Genomic DNA, 27,474 nt, shown 5'->3' with positions numbered 1-27,474 from the left:
GTTTATTTTTTCTTTGAAAATGGCAAAACCTGAATTCTTTGCCGCTAATTTAGCCAGTTGAAAAGCGGCATCTGTAATAAAAGAATTAGCCAACGTAAGTGCCTTAATTCTGTCCATAATTTCCTCTAATGGAGTCTCCATTTGAAAAGCCTCTTCTAGAGCCTCAAACCAGAAAGCAGCTGCAGTCGTTACAGGAACAATGCACCCAATAGGTTGGAGAGAAAAACCTTGATGAACAAAACTTTTCTTCAGGAGACCCTCTAATTTTTTTATCCATAGGATCTTTGAAAGCACAACTGTCCTTGATAGGTATAGTTGTACGCTTAGACAGAGTAGAAATAGCTCCCTCCACCTTAGGAACTGTCTGCCATGAGTCCCTTATGGTATCAGATATGGGAAACATTTTCTTAAAAACAGGAGGGGGAGTGAAAGGAATACCTGGTCTATCCCACTCCTTAGCAATAATATTCACAATCCTCTTAGGGACTGGAAAAACATCAGTGTAAACAGGAACCTCTAAGTATCTATCCATTTTACACAATTTCTCTGGGACCACTATAGGGTCACAATCATCTAGAGTTGCTAATACCTCCCTAAGCAATAAGCGGAGGTGTTCAAGCTTAAATTTAAAGGCCATCATATCATAATCTGTCTGAGGAAGTGTCTTTCCTGAATCAGAAATTTCTCCCTCAGATAACAAATCCCTCGCCCCTTCAGAGCATTGTGAGGGTGTATCAGAAACTGCTACTAAAGCGTGAGACGGCTCAGCATTTTTCCTTAACCCAGAGCTGTCCCACTTTCCTTGTAAACCAGGCAGTTTGGACAAAACCTCAGTGAGGGTTGTATTCATAACTGTGGCCATGTCTTGTAAAGTAAATGAATGTGACGCACTAGAGGTACTTGGCGTCACTTGTGCGGGCGTTACTGGTTGTGACACTTGGGGAGAGCTAGATGGCGAACCCTCATTTACTTATGACTGAGAATCATCTATCGCTCTATTTTTAAGTGCTAATATATGTTCTTTATAATTAATAGACATATCAGTACATTTGGGACACATTCTAAGAGGGGGTTCCACAATGGCATCCAAACATATTGAACAAAGATTTTCCTTGGTATCAGACATGTTAAACAGGCTAGTAATGTAACAAGCAAGCTTGGAAAACACTGTAATCAAAGTAAATAACACTTAGAAATAAAACGGTACTGTGCCTTTAAGAGAAAAAAAAATTGCACAAGTTCTGCAAAACAGTGTAAAAAAGCAGTAAACTTAACAAAATTTTTACAGTATTATCTTACAGCCTTAGTAACTTTGCACAACTATGCAAATAAACAATTAACCCCTTAATGGCAAAACCGGATTGAAAAAACATCAAAACCGGTAAAAAAAGACTTTCAGCACCTTGCCACAGCTCTGCTGTGGCGCCTACCTGCCCTTCAGAACGATTTGTGGGGAAAAAAACCTACTTTACAGCCCTCAAACACAGCAGGAGCAGTTGGATGACTCTTAAGGAAAAGAAACTGCACAACTGAGGCGCAAAATAAGGCCCCTCCCACCTCACTCAATGTTTTGAGGCCTTTTAGAGTGTCTCTTAATTAACCATGTGGGTTAAAAAACCCTAACAAAAGCCACAAAGACCCCTTCAGTCCCTTCAAAAAACATAATTGCATCATTTACTTGAACAAACAAAAAACGTTTTTTGTTTTGTTTTGTTTTTTAACAGTGTCACCAGTAACAAAATGAGCCCTTCAAGCAAGCTGAAATTCCTATCCAAGTGTCTGAAATACAGCTTACCCTTTCCCCATGGGAATATTGCCAGCCCTTTCTAGAATAAACACAGTCTGTCTAGAAAAACAGACTGAACATACCTCATATGCAGCTTAGCATGCAAACCGTTCCCCCAACTGAAGTTTTCCTGTACTCTTCAGCCCTTGTGAGAACAGCAGTGGATCTTAGTTACAAAGTGCTAAGATCATAAACCTCCATGCAGAAATCTTCATCTCTTTTTCTGCCAAAGAGTAAATAGTACACACCGGCACCATTTAAAATAACAAACTTTTGCTTGAGAAATAAAAAACTAACATTTTTGTCACCAAACTCGCTCTGCACTTCCTAGTTACTTAGAGTAGGCAAAGAGAATGACTGGGGGTGGAGCTAAGGGGGAGCTATATAAGCAGCTCTGCTGTGGGTGCTCTCTTTGCCACTTCCTGTAGGGGAGGAGAATATCCCACAAGTAAGGATGAATCCGTGGACTCGATACATCTTACAAGAGAAATAGATTTATCAGGTAAGCATAAATCTTGTTTTCTTTCCTAAGATATGGAGAGTTCACAACGTCATCAATTACTAGTGGGAACCAATACCCAAGCTAGAGGACACAGATGACTAAGGAGGGACAGCAAGACAGGCAGACCTAAACAGAAGGCCCCACCGTTTGAAGAACCTTTCTCCCAAAAGAAGCCTCCGCTGAGGCAAAAGTATCAAATTTGGAAAAAGTATGCAAAGAGGACCAAGTTGCAACCTTGCAAATCTGGTCCACAGAAAACATAATTTATGTAAGAACTTACCTGATAAATTCATTTCTTTCATATTAGCAAGAGTCCATGAGCTAGTGACGTATGGGATATACATTCCTACCAGGAGGGGCAAAGTTTCCCAAACCTCAAAATGCCTACAAATACACCCCTCACCACACCCACTAATCAGTTTAACGAATAGCCAAGAAGTGGGGTGATAAGAAAAAAGTGCGAAAGCATAAAAAATAAGGAATTGGAATAATTGTGCTTTATACAAAAAAATCATAACCACCACAAAAAGGGTGGGCCTCATGGACTCTTGCTAATATGAAAGAAATGAATTTATCAGGTAAGTTCTTACATAAATTATGTTTTCTTTCATGTAATTAGCAAGAGTCCATGAGCTAGTGACGTATGGGATAATGACTACCCAAGATGTGGATCTTTCCACGCAAGAGTCACTAGAGAGGGAGGGATAAAATAAAGACAGCCAATTCCGCTGAAAAATAATCCACACCCAAAATAAAGATTAAATTTTATAATGAAAAAAACTGAAAATATAAGCAGAAGATTCAAACTGAAACAGCTGCCTGAAGTACTTTTCTACCAAAAACAGCTTCAGAAGAAGAAAACACATCAAAATGGTAGAATTTAGTAAAAGTATGCAAAGAAGACCAAGTTGCTGCTTTGCAAATCTGATCAACCGAAGCTTCATTCCTAAACGCCCAGGAAGTAGAAACTGACCTAGTAGAATGAGCTGTAATCCTTTGAGGCGGAGTTTTACCCGACTCGACATAAGCATGATGAATTAAAGATTTCAACCAAGGAACTTCCGGGAGGCGGCCATGATAGGTCGCACATTACCATTCAGCTCCAGCCTCTGCATTGTTTTTTTATTAATATAACTTTCTAGATGGTTCATCCATTCGCCTTATAACTTGATTTATATGACCCTAAAGATCCTGCTTCAAGTGAGCCTACTAACTTACAAAAGAACGTGACCTGGAGCACCCGGAGCATACATTTAGGCTGCGGCCTTACCTTCACCCCCCGGCGAGGCGCGCTCAGGCCTTGTCGTTAGGCAGCACATAGTGCTGATTTTGAAGCCTTCTTCATTTAATCTGCCTGTCTACAGATCTACGCAAAGGACCATGGCGTATGCTGCAAGCATTCTACTGGAACTGAACCGCTTGTTAGCGGAGCATCATGCTGCATTTGAAGCCATGTTATATGGGGCACTAAAGCCTACGGTCACCCAATTGCCTCCCACAGCTATTTGGACGGAGCCGGCTCTGGTGGAACAGAAGGCTAATGGTACTTGCACTGACAGTTTAGAATCCTGGAGCCCACTCTCAACCCCTAAAATTGAGATGGACAACTCAGAATGTGCCACTGTGAGCCCTACGAGGCGGGACGACTTAACCAAGCTGCAGGGCAATGACAGGCCGCCTCAGTCAGAAGAACATATCGCTATCTCATGGGTGAGCCATTTAACTTACACACCGCAGCAGAAGGTTACGGGACACATATCAGTGTATATCCCAGCGGGTGGTCTTATTCGGATCGGTCTGCACAGACAGCTGAGGGGATTATGTGTATCTCAAGTGCCGGCTCTGTCAATTAATTTATCTAACGCAATTGGACCACACTTGCAATGGGACCCTGGTGGTCTGACAGAGACTGATGCTAACAGGAGTGACAGGAGTGGACAATGACTTTCTACAAGATGTCACTGCAACCATACCTGTCACTATTGGGATGCCGAGTTCAGTAGTGGTGCGGTCATCTATCATAGTGCTGTTATACTCTATCACCATTTGACTCTTTACTATTAGTATATTTATTTCAGGATCATCTACATAATGTGTGTAGGCTCCCTGCACTCCTTTAAATCTACTTACTGAACATTTTGGGGGACCTCCCACTGTCCTTATGGGGGATTTTATGAACGCACGTTAGAGGTTATGTCCTGCTACCAGCGGCCGGGGTGGTGGGATGTTTACCTAGTTTTTCCCCTTAATAGCTCATTATAAAGCCTAAGCATGATCTATTACGGATTAGAGTGTTATTGAAGCAACTGTTATTTGTATGTAGCTTAAGAAACAGTGATTTTTTTCAATGTGACAACCTTGTTTATGGCTCCCTCCTATCTATTTAATTTTCTCATGCAGTTTATACTGCTACGCCTACAGTTTCATATCAAATTGTTACCCTATATTTGCTAAATCACACTACCTTGTTTTCCTATATGTGATGTTATTGCCTATATTCACGTGAGGCTATTTAACTCAGAAAGTGAGATCCCCTCCCTGTGATAGCCTGGTTTTTAACTTTTTTTTAAGTGTTTAATTTTTTTTATATTATATGCAACCTTGGTCTCTAAGCCCCAAATGCAGCTACGCCTATTATCTATCATCTATCGCTCAGTATTACACTGTTATAACTTAGTCACAGCTCAGGCAGAGTTATATCTACAATTTCCTTTTTATAAAAATGTATCATACCTTACCTTGTATCTCTATATGGGTAGTTATTCCCTATATGTAAAAGAGGTTCTCATGTAGAGATCCAAAAGTGGTCTCTTCCCTAGATATTGCCCCTTATTTAAGATTTTGTGTCTACTCATGGGGTCCAAGAGCGGCCTCTTTCTTTCAGCTAGGGGGCATGTAGCATAATAGGCATCTCCTGGGAATAATACACTTTCGCATTGACTTCCTAGAAGTGTTATATGTTATTGTATAGTGTTGCACTGTATTTTATGATATGGTATTTTGTCTTTCTTACTTTCTGTATGCCTTGTTCAGACCCTCTACAATATCCTACCTTGCATTTCTATATGAGCAGTTATTTCCTCTATGTATAAGAGGCTCTCATTTAGAGATCCAAAAGTGGTCTCTTCCCTAGATATTGCCCCTTAATTAAGGTTTTGTGTCTATCCATGGGGTCCAAGAGTGGCCTCTTTTCTTTTTTTTTTCAGCTAGGGGGCATGTAGCATAATAGGCATCTCCTTGGAAGAATTCACTTTCGCATTGACATCTCAGAAGTGTTATATGTTATTGTATAGCGTTGCACTGTATTCTATGACATTGTATTTTGTCTTTCTTACATTATGTATGCCTTGTTCAGAACCTCAATAAAAAAAAAAAAAAAAAAAAGATTTCAACCAAGATGCCAAAGAAATGGCAGAGGCCTTCTGACCTTTCCTAGAACCGGAAAAGATAACAAATAGACTAGAAGTCTTTCGGAAAGTCTTAGTAGCTTCAACATAATATTTCAAAGCTCTAACTACATCCAAAGAATGCAATGATTTCTCCTTAGAATTCTTAGGATTAGGACATAATGAAGGAACCACAATTTCTCTACTAATGTTGTTGGAATTCACAACCTTAGGTAAAAATTCAAAAGAAGTTCGCAACACCGCCTTATCCTGGTGAAAAATCAGAAAAGGAGACTCACAAGAAAGAGCAGATAATTCAGAAACTCTTCTGGCAGAAGAGATAGCCAAAAGGAACAAAACTTTCCAAGAAAGAAATTTAATGTCCAATGAATGCATAGGTTTAAACGGAGGAGCTTGAAGAGCCCCCAGAACCAAATTCAAACTCCAAGGAGGAGAAATTGACTTAATAACAGGTTTAATACGAACCAAAGCTTGTACAAAACAATGAATATCAGGAAGATTAGCAATCTTTCTGTGAAAAAGAACAGAAAGAGCAGAGATTTGTCCTTTCAAGGAACTTGCAGACAAACCTTTATCCAAACCATCCTGAAGAAACTGTAAAATTCTCGGAATTCTAAAAGAATGCCAGGAAAAATGACGAGAAAGACACCAAGAAATATAAGTCTTCCAGACTCTATAATATATCTCCCTAGATACAGATTTACGAGCCTGTAACATAGTATTAATCACAGAGTCAGAGAAACCTCTTTGACTAAGAATCAAGCGTTCAATCTCCATACCTTTAAATTTAAGGATTTGAGATCCTGATGGAAAAAAGGACCTTGCGACAGAAGGTCTGGTCTTAACGGAAGAGTCCACGGTTGGCAAGAAGCCATCCGGACAAGATCCGCATACCAAAACCTGTTAGGCCATGCTGGAGCTACCAGCAGAACAAACTAGCATTCCTTCAGAATCTTGGAGATCACTCTTGGAAGAAGAACTAGAGGCGGAAAGATATAGGCAGGATGATACTTCCAAGGAAGTGACAATGCATCCACTGCTTCCGCTTGAGGATCCCTGGATCTGGACAGATACCTGGGAAGTTTCTTGTTTAGATGAGAGGCCATCAGATCTATTTCTGGAAGTCCCCACATTTGAACAATCTGAAGAAATACCTCTGGGTGAAGAGACCATTCGCCCGGATGCAATGTTTGGCGACTGAGATAATCCGCTTCCCAATTGTCTATACCTGGGATATGAACCGCAGAAACTAGACAGGAGCTGGATTCCGCCCAAACCAGAATTCGAGATACTTCTTTCATAGCTAGAGGACTGAGTCCCTCCCTGATGATTGATGTATGCCACAGTTGTGACATTGTCTGTCTGAAAACAAATGAACGATTCTCTCTTTAGAAGAGGCCAAGACTGAAGAGCTCTGAAAATTGCACGGAGTTCCAAAATATTGATCGGTAATCTCACCTCCTGAGATTCCAAAACCCCTTGTGCCGTCAGAGACCCCCACACAGCTCCCCAACCTGTAAGACTTGCATCTGTTGAAATTACAGTCCAGGTCGGAAGAACAAAAGAAGCCTCCTGAACTAAACGATGGTGATCTGTCCACCACGTCAGAGAGTGTTGTACAATCGGTTTTAAAGATATTAATTGAGATATCTTTGTGTAATCCCTGCACCATTGGTTCAGCATACAGAGCTGAAGAGGTCGCATGTGAAAACGAGCAAAGGAGATCGCGTCCGATGCAGCAGTCATAAGACCTAGAATTTCCATGCATAAGGCTACCGAAGGGAATGATTGTGACTGAAGGTTTCGACAAGCTGATATCAATTTTAGACGTCTCTTGTCTGTCAAAGATAGAGTCATGGACACTGAATCTATCTGGAAACCCAAAAAGGTTACCCTTGTCTGAGGAATCAATGAACTTTTCGGTAAATTGATCCTCCAACCATGATCTTGAAGAAACAACACAAGTCGATTCGTATGAGATTCTGCTAAATGTGAAGACTGAGCAAGTACCAAGATATCGTCCAAATAAGGAAATACCACAATACCCTGTTCTCTGATTACAGACAGAAGGGCACCGAGAACCTTTGTAAAAATTCTTGGAGCTGTTGCTAGGCCAAACGGCAGAGCCACAAACTGGTAATGCTTGTCTAGGAAAGAGAATCTCAGAAACTGATAGTGATCTGGATGAATCGGAATATGCAGATATGCATCCTGTAAATCTATTGTAGACATATAATGCCCTTGCTGAACAAAAGGCAGGATAGTCCTTACAGTTACCATTTTGAATGTTGGTATCCTTACATAACGATTCAATATTTTTAGATCCAGAACTGGTCTGAAGGAATTCTCCTTCTTTGGTACAATGAAGAGATTTGAATAAAACCCCAGCCCCTGTTCCAGAACTGGAACTGGCATAATTACTCCAGCTAACTCTAGATCTGAAACACATTTCAGAAATGCTTGAGCCTTCGCTGGATTTACTGGGACACGGGAAAGAAAAAATCTCTTTGCAGGAGGTCTTATCTTGAAACCAATTCTGTACCCTTCTGAAACAATGTTCTGAATCCAAAGATTGTGAACGGAATTGATCCAAATTTCTTTGAAAAAACGTAATCTGCCCCCTACCAGCTGAGCTGGAATGAGGGCCGCACCTTCATGTGGACTTAGGAGCTGGCTTTGATTTTCTAAAAGGCTTGGATTTATTCCAGACTGGAGATGGTTTCCAAACTGACACCGCTCCTGAGGATGAAGTATCAGGCTTTTGTTCCTTGTTGTGACGAAAGGAACAAAAACGATTATTAGACCTGAATTTACCTTTAGATTTTTTATCCTGTGGTAAAAAAGTTCCTTTCCCTCCAGTAACAGTTGAGATAATAGAATCCAACTGAGAACCAAATAATTTATTACCCTGGAAAGAAAGGGAAAGCAGAGTAGACTTAGAAGACATATCAGCATTCCAAGTTTTAAGCCATAAAGCTCTTCTAGCTAAAATAGCTAGAGACATATACCTGACATCAACTCTAATGATATCAAAGATGGCATCACAAATAAAATTATTAGCATGTTGAAGAAGAATAATAATGCTATGAGAATTATGATCTGTTACTTGTGGCACTAAAGCTTCCAACCAAAAAGTTGAAGCTGCAGCAACATCAGCCAACGATATAGCAGGTCTAAGAAGATTACCTGAACACAAATAAGCTTTTCTTAGAAAGGATTCAATTTTCCTATCTAAAGGATCCTTAAAGGAAGTACCATCTGCCGTAGGAATAGTAGTACGCTTAGCAAGAGTAGAGACAGCCCCATCAACCTTAGGGATTTTGTCCCAAAACTCTAACCTGTCAGATGGCACAGGATATAATTGCTTAAAACGTTTAGAAGGAGTAAATGAATTACCCAAATTATTCCATTCCCTGGAAATTACTTCAGAAATAGCACCAGGAACAGGAAAAACTTCTGGAATAACTACAGGAGATTTAAAAACCTTATCTAAACGTTTAGATTTAGTATCAAGAGGACCAGAATCCTCAATTTCTAATGCAATTAGGACTTCTTTAAGTAAAGAACGAATAAATTCTATTTTAAATAAATATGAAGATTTATCAGCATCAACCTCTGAGACAGAATCCTCTGAACCAGAAGAACTATTATCAGAATCAGAATGATGATGTTCATTTAAAAATTCATCTGAACAATGAGAAGTTTTAAAAGACTTTTTATGTTTACTAGAAGGAGGAATAACAGACATAGCCTTCTTAATGGATTTAGAAACAAAATCTCTTATGTTATCAGGAACACTCTGAGTATTAGATGTTGACGGAACAGCAACAGGTAATGGAACTTTACTAAAGGAAATATTATCTTCATTAACAAGTTTGTCATGACATTCAATACAAACAACAGCTGGAGGAACAGCTACCAAAAGTTTACAGCAGATACACTTAGCTTTGGTAGCTCCAGCACCAGGCAGCGATTTTCCAGAAGTATCTTCTGACTCAGTTGCAACGTGGGACATCTTGCAATATGTAATAGAAAAAATAACATATAAAGCAAAATTGAACAAATTCCTTAAAAGACAGTTTCAGGAATGGGAAAAAATGCCAGTGAACAAGCTTCTAGCAACCAGAAGCAATAAAAAATGAGACTTAAATAATGTGGAGATAAAAGTGACGCCCATATTTTTTTAGCGCCAAATAAGACGCCCACATTATTTGGCGCCTAAATGCTTTTGGCGCCAAAAATGATGCCACATCCGGAACGCCGACACTTTTGGCGCAAAAGAACGTAAAAAATGACGCAACTTCCGGCGACACGTATGACGCCGGAAACAGAAAAAAATGTTTGCGCCAAAAAAGTCCGCGCCAAGAATGACGCAATAAAATGAAGCATTTTCAGCCCCCGCGAGCCTAACAGCCCACAGGGAAAAAGTCAAATTTTAAGGTAAGAAAAAAATGATTGATTCAAATGCATTATCCCAAATATGAAACTAACTGTCTGAAATAAGGAATGTTGAACATCCTGAGTCAAGGCAAATAAATGTTTGAATACATATATTTAGAGCTTTTTTTATAAAGTGCCCAACCATAGCTTAGAGTGTCACAGAAAATAAGACTTACTTACCCCAGGACACTCATCTACATGTTGTAGAAAGCCAAACCAGTACTGAAACGAAAATCAGCAGAGGTAATGGTATATATATATATATATATAAGTATATCGTCGATCTGAAAAGGGAGGTAAGAGATGAATCTCTACGACCGATAACAGAGAACCTATGAAATAGACCCCGTAGAAGGAGATCATTGAATTCAAACAGGCAATACTCTCCTCACATCCCTCTGACATTCACTGCACGCTGAGAGGAAAACCAGGCTCCAACCTGCTGCGGAGCGCATATCAACGTAGAATCTAGCACAAACTTACTTCACCACCTCCATAGGAGGCAAAGTTTGTAAAACTGATTTGTGGGTGTGGTGAGGGGTGTATTTGTAGGCATTTTGAGGTTTGGGAAACTTTGCCCCTCCTGGTAGGAATGTATATCCCATACGTCACTAGCTCATGGACTCTTGCTAATTACATGAAAGAAACTTCATTTTTGAAAGCCCAAGAAGAGGAGACAGCCCTTGTGGAAGGAGCCGTAAGTCTCTAAGGAGGCTGTTGACAAGCAGTCTCATAAGCCAAACGAATAATACTTCTCAACCAGAGAGAAGGAGAAGTAGCAGTAAGCTTTCTGACCCTTACGCTATCCAGAGAAACAAACAAACAGGACAGAAGACTGGCGAAAAAACCTTAGTCATCTGTAGATAAAATATTAAAGCATGCACGACATCCAAGTTGTGCAACAAATGTTCCTTTTAAGAAGAAGGATTAGGACATAGAGAAGGAACAACAATTTCCTGAAAAATATTTCTATTCGAAACCCTTTTCGGAAGAAAACCTAACTTAGTACGAAGAACCGCCTTATCAGCATGAAAGATAAGATATGGTGAATCACACTGTAAAGCCAAGTTCTGAGACTCTCCGAGCAGAAGAGATATCAATAAGAAACAAAACCTTCCCAGATAACAACTTAATAGCTATGGAATGAATTGGCTCAAACAGAGCCTGCTGCAAAACTTTAAAAACAAGGTTAAGGCTCCAAAGAGGAGCAACAGACCTAAACACAGGCTTTATTCTGACTAGGGCCTGACAAAAAGATAAACAACTGGCACATCCGCCAGACGCTTTTGCAACAAAATAGATAATGCAGAAATCTGACCCTTCAGAGAACTGACTGACAATCGCTTCTCCACACCTTCCTGGAGAAAAGACAAAATCCTAGGAATCCTGACTTTACTCCAAGAATAGCCCTTGGATTCACACCAATAAAGGTATTTATGCCATACTTTACGGTAAATCTTTCTGGTAACAGGCTTCCGATCCTGAATCATGTTCTCAAAGACCGACTCAGAAAAACCACACGCTTAAACTTAACTATGTGTTCAATCTCCAAGCAGTCAGCTTCAGAGAAGGTACTTACTAGGTCTGCATACCAGATCCTGCGAGGTCACGCAGGAGCTAATAGAATTACCGATGCTCTTTCCTATTTTTATACAAGCAATGACTCGTGTAAGAAGAGCAAACGGAGGAAACATATGCGAAACTGAAATCCCAAGAACCCGCCAGACCATCTATCAGCGTGGCCTGTGGATCTCTTGACCTTGAATCGTACCTTGGAAGCTTGGTGTTCTGCCGAGACGCCATCAGATCCAACTCCAGCACCCCCCATTAGAGGGTTAACCTGGAGAACACCTCCGGATGGAGAGCCCACTCCCCGGGATGAAATTTCTGTCTGCTCAGGAAGCCCGCTTCCTAGGTGTCCACCCCTGGAATGTGGATGGCAGATAGACAGCAATTGTGAGCTTCCACCCACAGAACAATCCGAGTCACCTCCTTCATAGCGCAGGAACTCAGAGTTCTTCCCTGGAGGTTGAGGTAAGTCACTGAGGTGACAGTGTCCGACAGGAACCTGATAAACCGGGCTAAGAACAACTGAGGCCAAGCTATCAGAGCACTGTATATTGCTCTCAACTCCAAGACATTTATAGGGTGAGCAGACTCCTCCCGAGTCCATCCCAGGAAGGCCACCGGAAGCATGTGCCCTAAAGACAGATGCTCCAGAGAAAACCACCATGGGAGAGAGTCTCTTGTCGCCTGATCTAGATCCTCAGACAGATCTGAATGGTCCCCGTTCCATTGTCTGAGCATGCATAACTATAGAGCTCTCAAATGGAATCGAGCAAAGGGAATGATGTCCATGGTCTCCATACATTGAGCCACTGACGACCGAACAGTAGACTGCAGAGAGATGCAAGAGGAAAGAATCTTGGATATTCTGACCTCTGTCAGAAATATTTTCATAGATAGGGAATCTATTATGGTTTTAACAGCTTGCAATCACACATTCAAGGTGCAAGTAGCTGCAGCTGGTTTTAAACTGAAAACCTTCCACTTGTTAGGCAGCTAAGCTAACCATAATGCTACTACAGCTGACTTCCCAAAGAAAACTACCCTTGTAGCTGGAACACAGGAACTCTTTTCCAGATTCACTTTCCGCCCGTGGGAACGTAGAAAAACAAATTATGCTTACCTGATAATTTAATTTCCATCTGTGGAAGGAGAGTCCACTGCTTCATTCATTACTTGCAGGAATTAAGAACCAGGCCACCAGGAGGAGGCAAAGACACTCCAGCCAAAGGCTTAAATACCTCCCCCACTCCCCTCATCCCCCAGTCATTCTGCCAAGAGAACAATGAACAGTAGGAGAAATATCAGGGTATAAAAGGTGCCAGAAGAGTAATATTAAATTTAGGTCTGCCCACCGAAACAAACGGGCGGAAGCAGTGGACTCTCCTCCCACAGTTGGAAATGAAATTATCAGGTAAGCATAATTTATGTTTTCCATCTTAATGAGAGGAGAGTCCACTGCTTCCTTCATTAATTGTGGGAATAAACACCCAAGCTCTAGAGGACACTGAATGAACAAAAAACGTAAAGGGTAAAAAGGAGGCGGACCCTATACTGAGGGCACCACAGCCTGCAGAACCTTTCTCCCAAACACAGCTTCTACCGAAGCAAAGACATCAAATTTGTAAAACTTTGTAAAAGTATGTAAGGAGGACCAAGTAGCCACCTTACAAATCTGCTTCACAGAGGCCTCATTCTTAAAGGCCCAAGAAGAGGCCACAGCTCTAGTTGAGCAAGCCGTAATTCTCTGAGGAGGCTTATGTCCCGCTGTCTCATAGGACAAACGGATAACGCTCCTCAACCAAAAAGACAGAGAAGTGGAAGAGGCCTTCTGCCCCCTACGCTTCCCTGAATACACCACAAATAAGGACGAAGTCTGTCTGAAATCTTTTGCAGCCTGAAGATAAAACTTCAATGCTCGAACCACATACAAGTTATGCAGTAACCTTTCCTTAGACGATGAAGGGTTAGGACACAATGAAGGAACCACTATCTCCAAATTGATGTTACGATCTGACACCACCTTCGGAAGAAATCCCAACCAAGTGCAAAGCACAGCCTTATCAGCGTGAAAAAACAGGTAAGGGGGTTCAGATTGCAAGGCCGCTAACTCAGAGACCCTGCAAACCGATGCAATAGCCAGAAGAAATAGAACCTTCCAGGAGAGAATCTTAATGTCAAGCGCATGCATAGGCTCAAACGAAGCCCTCTGCAAAACCTTAAGAACAAAGTTTAAACTCCAAGGAGGAGCCGAATTTCTAAAGACCGGTCTGATCCTAGACAGAGCCTGAACAAAGGACTGAAAATCAGGAAGCTCCGCTAGCTTCTTGTGTAACAGCACCGACAACGCTGAAATCTATCCCCTTAAGGAACTGGCGGCAAGACCCTTATCCAGCCCATCCTGGAGAAAGGCCAAAATCCTGAATACCCTAACCTTGTGCTAGGGATATCCACAATCCTTGCACCAGGATAAGTAGGTCTTCCACACCTTATGATAGATGCGACGAGTGACCGGCTACCTAGCCTGGATGAGAGTATCAATTACTCTCTCAGAAAAACCTCTCTTAGCCAAGACAAGACGTTCACTCTCCACAAAGTCAGCCTCAGAGAATTGAGATTTTGGTGTAGAAAGGGACCCTGAACCAGCAAATCTCTGCACCAGGGTAACCTCCATGGAGGAAACAAAGACATCCCCACCAGATCCGCAATGGCCACAATAGAGCAATCAGAATGGTCGAAGCTTGCTCCTGTTTGATACGGGCCACCACTCGAGGAAGAAATGGCAATGGTGGAAATATATAAATTAGGTTGAACTCCCAAGGAACCGCTAAGGTATCCATCAGCTCTGCCTGTGGGTCCCTGTATCGCGACCCGTATCTGGGTAGCTTGAAGTTGAGTCTGGACGCCATGAGGTCCATCTCTGGCGTCCCCCATCTGTTGCAGATCTCCGCAAACACCTCGGGATGGAGAGACCATTCCCCTGTTTGCTGAGAAAATCTGCTTCCCAGTTGTCCACACCTGGAATGTGGATCGCTGAGAGCGAACAATTGTGAGTCTCTGCCCATTCCAGAATCCAAGATACTTCCCTCATGGCTAGGGAGCTTCTCGTTCCCCCCTGATGTCCGACTGGAATCTAATGAATCTGGACGACCCAATGTAGGTCCAAGCCCTCAGAGCGTTGATTATCACTCGAAGTTCCAGAATATTTTTTGGAAGAGTCAACTCCTCTCGAGTACACCTGCCCTGTGCCCTTCTGGCACCCCAAACAGCTCCCCATCCTGATAGACTTGCGTCTGTGGTCATAATCTCCGAGGAAGGCCTCAAGGAGGATGTCCTTTGGGCCAGCTGACCCGGACAGATCCACCAAGAGGGATTCCCTCACTCGGTTGTCCAGAGAGATCTATTGGGATAGATCTGAGTGATCGCCGTTCCACTGTCTCAACATGCATAATTGAAGAGGTCTGAGATGGAACCTGGCGAATGGAATGCCATCTATGCTGGATACCATGAGCCCAATCACCTCCATACACCTGGCCACAGATGGCTTTGAGGCTGTTTGAAGGGCAAGACAGCTGGACGCAATCTTGGAATGTCTCTGATCCATCAGGAATATCTTCATAGATATGGAATCTATTATTGTACCCAGGAACTTCAGCCTGTTGCTGGGAACCAGAGAACTCTTCCCTTTGTTTATCTTCCATCCATAGGATCGACGGAGAAGAAGAGCCCTCGAGTGGTCCTCTGCGAGATTGCAGGACAGAGCCTGGACCAGAATATTGTCCAGATAGGGAGCCACCGCAATACCTCTGGCTCTCGGCACCGCGAGCAGAGCCCCCACAACCTTCGTAAAGACTCTAGGAGCAGTCGCCAGACCAAACGGTAGGGCCACAAACTGGAAGTGTTGGTCCAGAAATGCAAACCGCAGGAACCGTAGTCTATTGTCATCATAAATTGCCTCTTGAACTAGGGGCAGGATTGATCTGATAGTCTCCATTTTGAACGATAGAACTGACAGAAACTTGTTTAGGCACTTTAGGTCCAGAATTGGGTGAAACGTGCCCTCCTTCTTTGGGACCACGAAAAGGTTTGAATAGTACCCTAGTCCCCTTTCTGCTAGAGGTACTGGAACTATTACTCCGAGAGATGAGAGATACCTCACACACTCTAGAAAGGCGTCTCTCTTCTCTTGAAGGATAGGTTTGACAGGAGGAATCTGCCCTTGAGTGGATGAGTCCTGAACCCTATCCTGAAACCCTGGGTGAGGACCCTGGACGTCTGTGATCCAAGCCTATGCGAACAGAGATAGTCTGCCCCTACGCGATCCAGAAACGGATCGCGGGCCGCCCCTTCATGCCGACTTTGTCTCGGAGGGCTTCTTGCTCTGCTTGGACTTGTTCCAAGATTGAGCTGACTTCCAAGATCTCTTGGACTGCTCGGTCTTCGCAGCTGAACAAAAGGGACGAAAAGTAGAGCCCTTAGGCTTACTCTTCTTATCCTGCGGAAGGAAAGCACCCTTGCCTCCCGTGACCGTGATAGAGTCCAGGCCTGGACCAAAAAGAACTTTACCCTGAAACGGAAGGGATAATAATCTAGACTTGGAAGTCATGTCAGCAGACCATGACTTTAACCATAGAGCCCTGCGGGCTAGAACAGAGAAACCTGATGTTTTTTCATTTAGGCGAATAACCTGCATGTTTGCATCACAGATAAACGTTAGCTACCCTTAAGGCCTTAATCTTTTCCTGTATCTCCTCGAGGGGAGTCTTCAACTCAACCATAGCTGACAGTGCATCACACCAATCGCCACTGCCAGTTGGAAAACAAACCCCATGAGTTGAAACATCTTTCTCAACATGGATTCTAACTTCTTGTCCATGGGCTCTTTGAACGACAAACTATCCTCAAGGGGAACAGTCGTACGCTTAGCAAGCGTGGGGATAGCTCCATCCACCTTCGGAATGGCCCTCCCATAGCTCAAGCTGAGAGTCCGGAACGGGGAACAGCTTTTTTAAAGAAGTTGAGGGAGAAAAGGACGAGTCCAGTTTCTCCCACTCATTCTTAATAATTGTAGCCATCTTCACTGGAACAGGGAAGGTCTGAGGCACAACCCTGTCCTTGTAAACCCTATCTAGCTTAGGAATCTAAGAATCTTCCGGAAGTTTCGGTTCCGGAACCTCCAACATAGCAAGCACTTCTTTCAGTAAAAAGCGCAAATGCTCCCTCTTAAACTTGAAATCTGGCTCCTCCGTAGCCGGAGGTCTAGAAGATGCCGATTCCATCCCAGAGAGAGTGCCCTCGGACGAGTCGGAGGTGTCGTCCTCATCAGATAATCTCTGAGACATCCAACAGAGTAGATGACCCCTGGGACGGAAGGCTATGTCTTTCCCTTCACTTGCGCTTCGCAAGGCGTGGTAGGGTATGGAAGGCTGCAGAAACCGCCTCCTGCAACTGGGTGGCGAAATCTGACAGCCACAAGGCCCCTCCCGCGTGAGGATTTGTAGGGCCTTGGGGAGCTAAATGTGTAATCAGAGATGAATGTTGGGAACGCACCTCGCGGGACGGAGAACCCTCAGAGGTGGAAGGCTCAGTAGTACTAAATGTCTTATTCTTTTTAGATATTGCAATCTTATCAAAGCATGTGGAACACAATTGAGCAGGCGGATCAACCTATACCTCCTCACAATAAACAAAAGGTATTAGATTTAATTAAAGAGGGAGTATCCTCTAACATATCAGAGTCCTCCATAGCTTGCGCCTTTAATACGGACTGAGATAGATTAAATGGCACCAATGGCCGGGGCACTCATCACCTCCTATGACCCGGACCACAGAGAATCCGTTACGTCTCCCGCAAATGCAGATCAGGAAATAGGAAGTTGAAGAGAGCTAATGTCAGCCTGTTCTGAGCCTCTCTCCCAGAAATCAAAAGACTGTACATACCGTAGTGCTGATCTGAGTCTGTCCCACTCAAGGGGACTCTTTACCTCACCGCCTGTAGATCCGTGGGAACCAAGAGGGCCTTATGTGATAATCCTATAAGGCCATTAGGAGGGCAGCACCAGCATGGGGAGCAAGCGAGAATATAGAAAAAAAACTCCTCAGTCCCCCCCCCTTGTTGAAACAACCAATGTTCCCTGATAAAAATAGCACTCACTGGCATTATTTAGAAAAATAAACTCTTGATTGAAAAAAAAATAAACACCTCACTTTACCTCTTCCTAGTACTAACACAGGCAAAGAGAATGACTGGAGGTGGAGCGAAGGGAGGCGCTATATATACAGCTCTGCTGTGGTGCTCTTTGCCACTTCCTGTCAACAGGAGGATAAATCCCACAAGGATGAAATCCGTGGACTCGTCATATCTTTGTAAAAGAAAAAGGCCACGCCGATCTTACCTCACCTGATTCCATACAGATAAAAGGAGACACACTGTGACCCTGTCTTCTTGCGTTATCATATGTTATAAATGAAACGATCTTACCAGAATCTATGCCGTGGAACAGGAACACGGCCCTTCAAGTGTGACAGGTTAGTAGCATCGCTCCTGACATGGACTTGAGTGAATAAAGGCAGGCAGTGAAACTCGTCAACGCTGATTGCCAAGGAGCTGTTAACATGAGTCGGGATGGTTTCGCAGACGACACTCCCTGCATCTCCGGACTCTAACTTTCAACCATTCTCTCACTGAGAGGCTGACAGGATTACTTAAAATGCCAGTCCCATTTCGAAGAGTACTACCCGCCATAAGAGACTACTCTGAGTCTTCCGACACTTCTCTGCCAACCTCCTGTGACGAAAGACAAAGAATGACTGGGGGATGAGGGGAGTGGGGGAGGTATTTAAGCCTTTGGCTGGGGTGTCTTTACCTCCTACTGGTGGCCAGGTTCTTAATTCCCACAAATAATGAATGAAGCAGTGGACTCTCCTCCCATTAAGATGGAAAGACAACAAGATCTCTGCATGAGAGTTTGCTCGTTGAAAAGAGTGCGTCTGAACCAAAGTGTCATTCAGGAAGGGCGCTCCTGCAATTCCCTGCGAGCCAAAGATTCTTCTAAAAAGGCAAATCTCAGAAACAAACAATCCCTTGGAATGGGAGCAAGAAGGTACGCATCCTTCAGGTAGATGCACGTCATGAACTGACCCTCTTGAGCCAAGGTTTCTGTGATTACGTCCCCTAGCTTTAAGACTGATTGGCTTTCCAAGACGCCTTGGACTAAACCTGTTTGAAAGAGGGAGACTTTCCTTTGAAGTTACTGAAAGGAACGAAAATAACTTTGACGTCCTTTATCTCTATTCTTGTCTTGTGGAAGAAAAGACCTTTCCACCGGAAGAATCAGGAATTATTTCTGCCACCAGGTCCAAATAAGTCTTACCCTTGTAAGGAAGTGCTAGAGGCTTGGACTTAGAGTTAAACCACAACACCCTGCGGCTTAGAACAGGGAAGCCAAATATCTTGGCTCCCAGCCTAAGAACTAGCATGGTAGCATCAGAAATAAAGAAATTAGTTAGTTTAGCCCAAATCCTGTCTAGGATCTCCAGGGTCGCACCAATAAGATGCCGCACATAAAACAGCAGCAATACACACTGCATGTTGCATTGAAGATCTCAGCTTCTTGACTCTGAGATTCTAAAAAGAGAAGCTATCCTCAATGAGGAACAAAGTTCCCTTAGCGGGAGTAGAAATGGCCCCTCTACTGCAGGCACCGTGCACCATGAATCTCTAATGGAGTCAGCGACAGGAAATATCTATTTAAAGACAGGTTCCTTGCACAGACAGGTACACAATACATTTTACAAGAGTTGACAACGACAGCAGTATCAGATTCGTCTAAAGTAGCCAATACCTCCTTAACAGTACACAAATGGGTTCAAGCTTAAATCTGAAGTGTACATCTTCAGTATCAGATAAAGGAATTATATTGTCTGAATCTGAGATCTCACCCTCAGAGGCTACCGACGTATCCTCTCCATCAGACTTCTGAGGGAGGGCAATCAGTGTAGCAGGAGATGGAGCAGAAACCTCAATATCTGAATCTCTAATTTTCCTCTTGCATTTTTCCTTTGAACATAGGAAAAGCAGATAATGCCGCAGATACAGCAGAAGATACCTGTGCAACCATTTCTGCAGGCAAATAAACTCCTCCAGGAGACTGAGAGGAAATGCAGGGCACTATATAAATAGCCATAAAGGCTTGGGACATTGAGGAAAAAGTTGTGGCAATGCCTTAACAGCATCCTAAAAGACATGAGGCTCATAAACAAAAAGTTAATCTTTATGATAAAAACTTAATCTAAACCTGAGGTAATTGCCTATTAAAAACAATTCGGACCCCAGAACACAAGAAACATTAATGCATAGGAACAGACCCCTGTTCCAAAGCAAGAGAAAAAGGTCTCCATTTTAACTAAATATATGAGACTACACTTGATAAGTAAAATAAATGCAGTTTCACTTTACATATGAAATAGGTAATTTACTAAAAATTCTGAAGTAAATAATAAAAACGGCAAACAAAAGCTTCTTAAAAAAAAAGGTCTTCTCTGCAGAGAAGAAAATTACTTTACACTTAGCCATCAACTTTGCATAAAAATCCATCTCCGTTCTTAAATAAGCAAAAACCTGTGCAGCCACATCACCACTATGTGGTATGCGCCAGTTCCAGTACATACTTAGGATCCATGGCGTGGCTGATCTTGAGCTGATCGCTTTGGCTATTATATCCCAGTTACCTTATCATGCAGTAAAATAACTCCATGCTTCCTTTGATTGTAGAGATAGCAGACCTAGGTTCTAATCATTCTAGTGAGTCGAAGGAGGCGGAACATAGGATCAGGCACAGAATCAACCTAAAATGGCACCATTCCCAAAGGAGGAGGCGGAGACACAAAAACTGCAAAGAAATTAAGTGTGCAGCTAAAACTAACAGCACACTTCATTCTCACAACCGGAACAAAAATTAGTTTTTTCAAATAAACAACAACAAAAAAAAAACATTCTTGCCCTACACATCAGGAAACAACTCACCCTGTGAATTCCGAGTCGCCCACTCCCCAAACTGTATAGTTACCGCTGACTACAGTGGTATTTTACACAACAGCATAAACAGAGCAATAAGGGGAATAAAGCGTTAGCACACTATTTCAAACACAGCCTCTGGGGATGATTCCCATCATGAAAGGGAATCCCCACACGTCTCTAACACATAAGTGCCTGCCACTGCCTAAACAATCCCTTCCAAAAGGATTATAAATGTCTCAAACCCTGCAGGCTTTGTGAACTCTTCTTAGTGCAAGTCTCCAACCCTAGAAGACAAAAGCACATACCTGCAGTCTAGCTGTCCGGCAGGAGGACAGCTCACACGGCATGAAAGGACCCATACACCTTACAGAGGCCTGTGGAAAAAAGAAAGAACGGAGTAAACCTACTCTGGCTTTCTATACCATGGGCAGCATATATTTTAGGAAAACGCAGCAATGCACACCTTACAAGTTCCTAACTGCTTTAAAGCCACCACTATCCTACTGAAGAGATTAACGTGGTCTACGGCTAGAGCAAAAAACTTGCTTGTAGCGAAAGAAATCCAATTTTCTTCAGACACCAGAACTTCACCTTCTCCATTGACAGAGACAAAGAGAATTACTGGGGTTTATGGGTAGGGAAGTGACTCTTAACAGCTTTGCTGTGGTGCTCTTTGCCTCCTCCTGCTGACCAGGAGTGATATTCCCACTAGTAATTGACGACGTTGTTGACGCTCCATATCTTAGGAAAGAAAAGGATTTTCTTTTAATCCCACTCTTATTTATCATTACTTGTGGACTCTACAGCTTGGGTATTAGTTCCCAGGAGTATTGGATCGTTGACTCTCACAACCTGTATGCAAAATTTATGATTAACTGATAAATTTCTTTCATGGTGTTGAGAGTCTGAGACCCACCCTGGTTTTTTTTTGTGCATCTTTTTTACCTGCTCCTATTTGTTTGCTCTTATTACTTTTCCTACCTTATTGGCTTGGCTATACGTCATACTGATTTACCAGTGAGGTGGGAGGGGTTATATAGGGCTCTATGAGTTTGGGAAATAAATACAATAAAAATTGCTTGGTTAAAAGCAAAGATTGTCAACAATTTTAGAAGACCATGCAATAAAGAAAATAAAGATTATTTTACAAACCTTCGGACTGCCACAGACTTAGAGGTGCAGTTACTGGTGATGATAGGTATTAATCTTGGGACATGTGTATGCTATGAAAACAAACTAAATGTTAGCACATCTTTAAACAATGACAGGTGAGAAATACATTTCACATTCACACTTTAACAAAAAAATATATATATTCAGAATTAAAATGAAAAACCATAGAGGAAAGAAACACAAAAGTGGGTATAACAACTTATCTTATTGTTCTGCCTACTAAAATGATTTCTATATATAATCATTAATCCTTACTTTTTGTATGAGAGTGGCTATTTTTCTTGTAGTATGGATAACTCAATATGCTATAGGACATGTGTATGCTATGAAAAGAAAAATCTCATTATCAATATATACAAATACTTACACGTATTATCAATCGAATGGCAACAATGCCAGACGTGGCCATGATTTTGGCACTGTTAGGAACAAGGTTGAACACCGTGGGCATAATTGCTTCAGCTCCATGGTCAAATTTGTTACCAAGGACAGATGAAAGATGCCTTACGTAAAAAAACAACAGTCAATAAAAAGAACTCCCAAATGATCAGAAAACTGGAACAAGATTAAAGAAGTCAGACAATACAAAACTACCATAATTTTTCAACAAGACCAAATTATGACATAAGCCTGCAGCTCTCCCTTCTAGAGAACCAGAATGTTTATACAAAAATATGTAAATAAGTGAACCTCCACAGTTTCTGGTAAAAGCAAATCTCTGTGGTTGTGGTGACACAGGAGGAAAATTTGTTTGGGTACCCATCCTCCACAAGCAGGGTTAATCCTTTGAAAGCCTACAATGGGTTATCAGAGTTTTCACCACCAGTCAATTGCAACATTGTTGGCGCTGAAATATTTTAGTTGAGACAAAAATGATATTCTGGAGTAGGCAGAGCTGCAGCCCACACAACTGTACACACAAAAAGGCAGAAGCCCACAGGAAGGGGATAGGTAATGTTTAAAATTAATCTTTTTTTAAAACTTTCACTGTTGGTACTTTATCATTAATTAAATCTTTTTATGGCAAAATAATAATTTTTTTTGTCCACTTTAGTCTTGACTCTACTTACCCCAGGGTGATACAAGCTTCTCTCACAACTTGAGACCGCAGGTCCTTTACTGACAATTTTAAAGCACCATCAAGCAGACGTAGTTGCTGGAAGAAAGTGTCATATTCCAATGCACCAGATAAAAGCAGTGATCGAACTTTCTTCAACTGAGAAAAAAAATAACACAACAACCTTGATACACTCCTGCTAAGTTACATACCATGAAAACATTACAAAACACAGCTTAAACATAACATGAAAATGAGTGACTACGATGACTTCACACATTTTAGAGATGCAGAATGAAAGACTATATTAAAAGGGACCATGTAAACAAAATCAAACTTATTATTCAGAAAGAACATGCCACAAAAAAGTTAAATGATCAAATTTGCTTGTTCACTTGGTATCATTTGTTAAAGAATAAACCTAGCTAGAAACTCGGGAGCGTGCAAGTATATTTGGCAGCTATGTCTGCAACAGTATTTGTAGCAATGTTAGGATCCGATAAGGCAAACTATATATCTTCAACAAAGGACGTGAAATTCCCCATAAACAGCACATTCAGAATGGAGAGAACAGAGCTTGACAAATACCAGAAATAAGGCTGCTACAGCTCTTAGAATTTGACATCTTACCCCTAACGCTTTAGATTATAAAACATTTATCAATACACAAACACCCTTGCAAAAGGCTCCTTAATCTGAAAAACATTTATTTTATTTACACCTGGTATAGTGTAAGTTTGCCAGTGTCATAATCCATCTAGTTACCAGTTGTAGTGCAACTAAGATGTGTGAAAAAATACAAACAACTAGATCATATTTAAAGGGATATGAAACCCAATTTTTTTTCTTTCATGATTCCGATAGAGCATGCAATTTTAAAGGGACACTCAGGTCAAATGAAACTTTCATGATTCAGATACAGCATGTAATATTAAACAGCTTTCCAATTAACTTCCATTAGAAAAAAAATGCAGTCTTTTATATTTACACTTTTTGAGTCACCAGCTCCTACTGAGCATGTGCAAGAATTCACAGCATATACGTATATGCATTTGTGATTGGCTGATGGCTGTCACAGGGGGAGTGGAAACAGACATAACTTTTAAATTTGTTAGAAAAAAAAATCTACTACTCATTTGAAGATCAGACTAAGTGATATTGCAGTGTTTTGTTATCTTGCATTTGTCGATTATGCAAATCTACTGTATTTACTGGTCCTTTAAGCAACTTTCTAATTTACTCCTATTAACTATTTTTCTTTGTTCTCTTTGTTGAATGAGCAGCAATGCACTACTGGTTGCTGACTGAACACATGTGTGAGCCAATGACAATCGGGGTATATATATATATATATATATATATATCCACCAATCAGCAGTCAGAACCTAGGTTCTTTGCTGCTCCTGAGCTTTCATAGATAAACCTTTCAGCAAAGAATAACAAGAGAAGGAAGCAAATTAAATAATAGAAGTTGTTTAAAATTGTATTCTCTACCAGAATCATGAAAGATACATTTTGGGTTTCATGTCCCTTTAAGTTATAAAGTTGTCATAATAGTAACAATAAAAAAAAAGAGAATTTATGCTTAACTGGTAAATTAATTTCTTTCATGGTGGTGAGAGTGCATGAGTCATTACTCTTGGGTATTCCAAACATGGCCAATAGGAGGAGGCAAAATTCCCAAAACTCCAAGAGCACTATAACCCTCCCACCTAACTGGTAGTCTGATGTATAGCCAAGCACGGAGAAGAAGAAGAAAGGTAGGAGAAGGGAAACAGAGGAGCAAACTAGATCAGAAAAAAAAATAATGAAAAAAATGGGGGTCTTGTCAACTTAAGCAAACAATAAAAAAAAAAGAAATTAATTTGTCAGGAAAGCATAAAAATATATTTTCTTTGGAAAAGGTGGTGAGAGTCCACAAGTAATTTGGGAGGAACAAAGTTGTTTTTTTATTACTTTATTTATATTCATGCAAATATATATATATATAAAAAGAGTTCATCTTAGAGCTATTAAAAAATTCCATACTTTATTGCATCATTAAAAAAGTAGAGTAAAAACGGACACAGACAGAAAAATCCTAAGTCCTTGAGCTGGTCTGCCCGGTTTCGGTTAAATAGACCGTAATCATAGACACAATTGGTGACCACTGTGAGCACCATTTATACCATGTAAAACAATTTGATTGGCTTAAAAACATGATGACCTAGGAATGTAGGAAGTCCTTAAAGGAGAATGTACAGATACAGATATTGTGGACTCTTTTTAAGCAATAGGAGCAATTTTGACCTAAATGTGTTTCAAATACTCATATATGCTCCTATATATTCACAAATCACTAAGGTAAATCTATACAGATTTTCTAGACCTCAGCAAACATAATACATGCTTAGTATGACACACACACACATAGTATGTGTATATATATATATATATATATATATATATATATATATATATATATATATATATATATATATATTAGCATATGAAAATGTAGTTGATATTAAGATTTTAGAATAATTGAATTTGGACCCACTCATATAGAAGGAAGGGGCTAAAAAATGTAGGCAATTATCCTCTACATATATAACCCTTATAATGATATATTTGTATATCTTTATCAGACATAGTTAACTGAAAGTACAGGGACACTTAGAATATCATAAAATAATCAACTTGTAGTAATTTACCCAGCAAATCCAACCCAGATTAATGAACATCAATTAAGCATATCTGGAATTGTGGAAATACAGGCATAGTGCTTAAATCAATGTTGAATAGACTTGATAAAGTAACCTATCAAAATAGAGGGGTGGGCAGATCATTTACAAATACACAAAACAGAAAAATTAGAAGGAAGACAAATGAGAGATCTACTGGAATCCAGACTCAGCGTTGCCAGTAATTAATTAACTCCGATTTGCAGACGCATAATCTCCAAAAACATGTGAAAGCGAAAACGAGCTGCAAGCTCCGGGGGGAACAACATGTGTAGTAGTAGGGGGCGGTAGGGAACTCGCCTCTTGGAGGACAGAACCCCCAGAGGCGGATGGCTCAGCAGGCCCCTGAGTCCCCGAGCCCAAGGAACAGGGCGCTCTAAAAAGGCACATCGAACATAACTGATTGACCTGTGTCAACGGGGCCAATTCGCATTCTTCACAAGTCGAAGAATCTGAAATTTGAACAGTCTCAGCATCAGAATCCTCCATAACTGGATAGAGAATATACTAATATGGACTAAGAAAAAACTTAAACAGCACCTGACACCCACAATGACTGGGGCACTCACCACCTCCTAGAACCAGACACAAGCAGACAAATTTTTCAGTCGCCACACGGTTAGGAATGCGGAAATGGAAGACCAGAACATAAACACGTCCAGTCACAAGGTGAACCATACAGTTCAAAAAAAGCACGCCCAACCATAATTCGCATCACTTCCAAAGGCCTTTATGTTCTAAGCCAAGAGCCCAGTAAAGACTACACATAAGCAGCGCCTCCACCATGGACTTGAGAGAAGAAAGCAAAAGGGTTCACAAGAAAGAGCAGACAACTCAAACTCTTCTAGCAGAAGATATTACTAAAAGAAACAAAAAAACTCCCCAGGACAAAAGATTAATATCCAAATTGCTCATAGGTTCAAAAGGCAAAACTCTTAAAACGAAATTAAGGTTACAAGAAGTTGTAAACTTGTAAAATAACGAAAGGGGCGAGATCTGATCCTTTAAAGAACTAGCAGATAAACCTGTATTCAAACCATCTTGAAGAAATTGGAGTGTTCTAGGAATTCTAAAAGAATGCCAGCAAAAAACCCTGTTTCTCCCACCAAGAAAGAAAAAACAAAATTTATGCTTACCTAATAAATTAATTTATTTCCGGATATGGTGAGTCCACGGCGTCATTTACTGTTGAGAATATGTCTCCTGGCCAGCAGGAGGAGGAAAAGCCACAGCCAAGCTGTTAATTATCTCTCCCCTTCCCACAACCCCCAGTCATTCGATCGAAGGGAAATGGAGAAAAAAGGAGTAACACAAGGTGTAAAAGGACCTGAGGTGTAGTCAAAAATACCGGTCTTAAAATAAGGGCGGGGCCATGGACTGAACATATCCGGAAAGAAAGAAATTTATAAGGTAAGCATTTTGTTTTCTGTCCTAAGATATAGTGAGTCCACGGCAACATAATTTACTGTTGGGAACCAATACCCAAGCTAGAGGACACAGATGACTAGGGAGGGACAAGACAGGTAGACCTAAACCGCTTGAAGAACCTTTCTCCCAAAAGAAACCTCAGCCGAGGCAAAGGTACCAAATTTGTAAAATTTGTAAAAAGTATGCAATTGCAGTCTTGCAAATCTGTTCCACAGAAGCTTCATTTTTGAAAGCCCAAGAGGAGGAGACAGCGCTCATGAAATGAGCCGTAATTCTCTCAGGAGGCTGCTGTCCAGTCTCATAAGCCAAACAAATAATACTTCTCAACCAAAGAAAAAGAGAAGTAGCAGTAGTTTGCTACCCTTTACGTTTC

At 41.3% G+C, this 27,474-nt stretch overlaps 1 protein-coding gene across 1 annotated transcript in view; it reads right to left on the bottom strand.

Moving 5' to 3' along the window:
* Nucleotides 1-27,474, bottom strand: part of CLASP1 (cytoplasmic linker associated protein 1) — a 905,754-nt gene that overhangs the window by 666,772 nt on the left and 211,508 nt on the right. Inside the window, exons 12-14 of the mRNA XM_053712150.1 lie at nt 22,964-23,109; nt 22,261-22,396; nt 21,873-21,943 (exon numbers count right to left, since the gene is read on the bottom strand). Coding sequence (XP_053568125.1) covers nt 21,873-21,943; nt 22,261-22,396; nt 22,964-23,109 — 353 coding nt within the window. The remainder of the gene's footprint in view (nt 1-21,872; nt 21,944-22,260; nt 22,397-22,963; nt 23,110-27,474) is intronic.

The sequence above is a fragment of the Bombina bombina genome, chromosome 1 (assembly GCF_027579735.1).
Source record: "Bombina bombina isolate aBomBom1 chromosome 1, aBomBom1.pri, whole genome shotgun sequence".
Lineage (NCBI taxonomy): Eukaryota > Metazoa > Chordata > Amphibia > Anura > Bombinatoridae > Bombina > Bombina bombina.
This window is presented reverse-complemented; position numbering and strand designations above follow the sequence as displayed.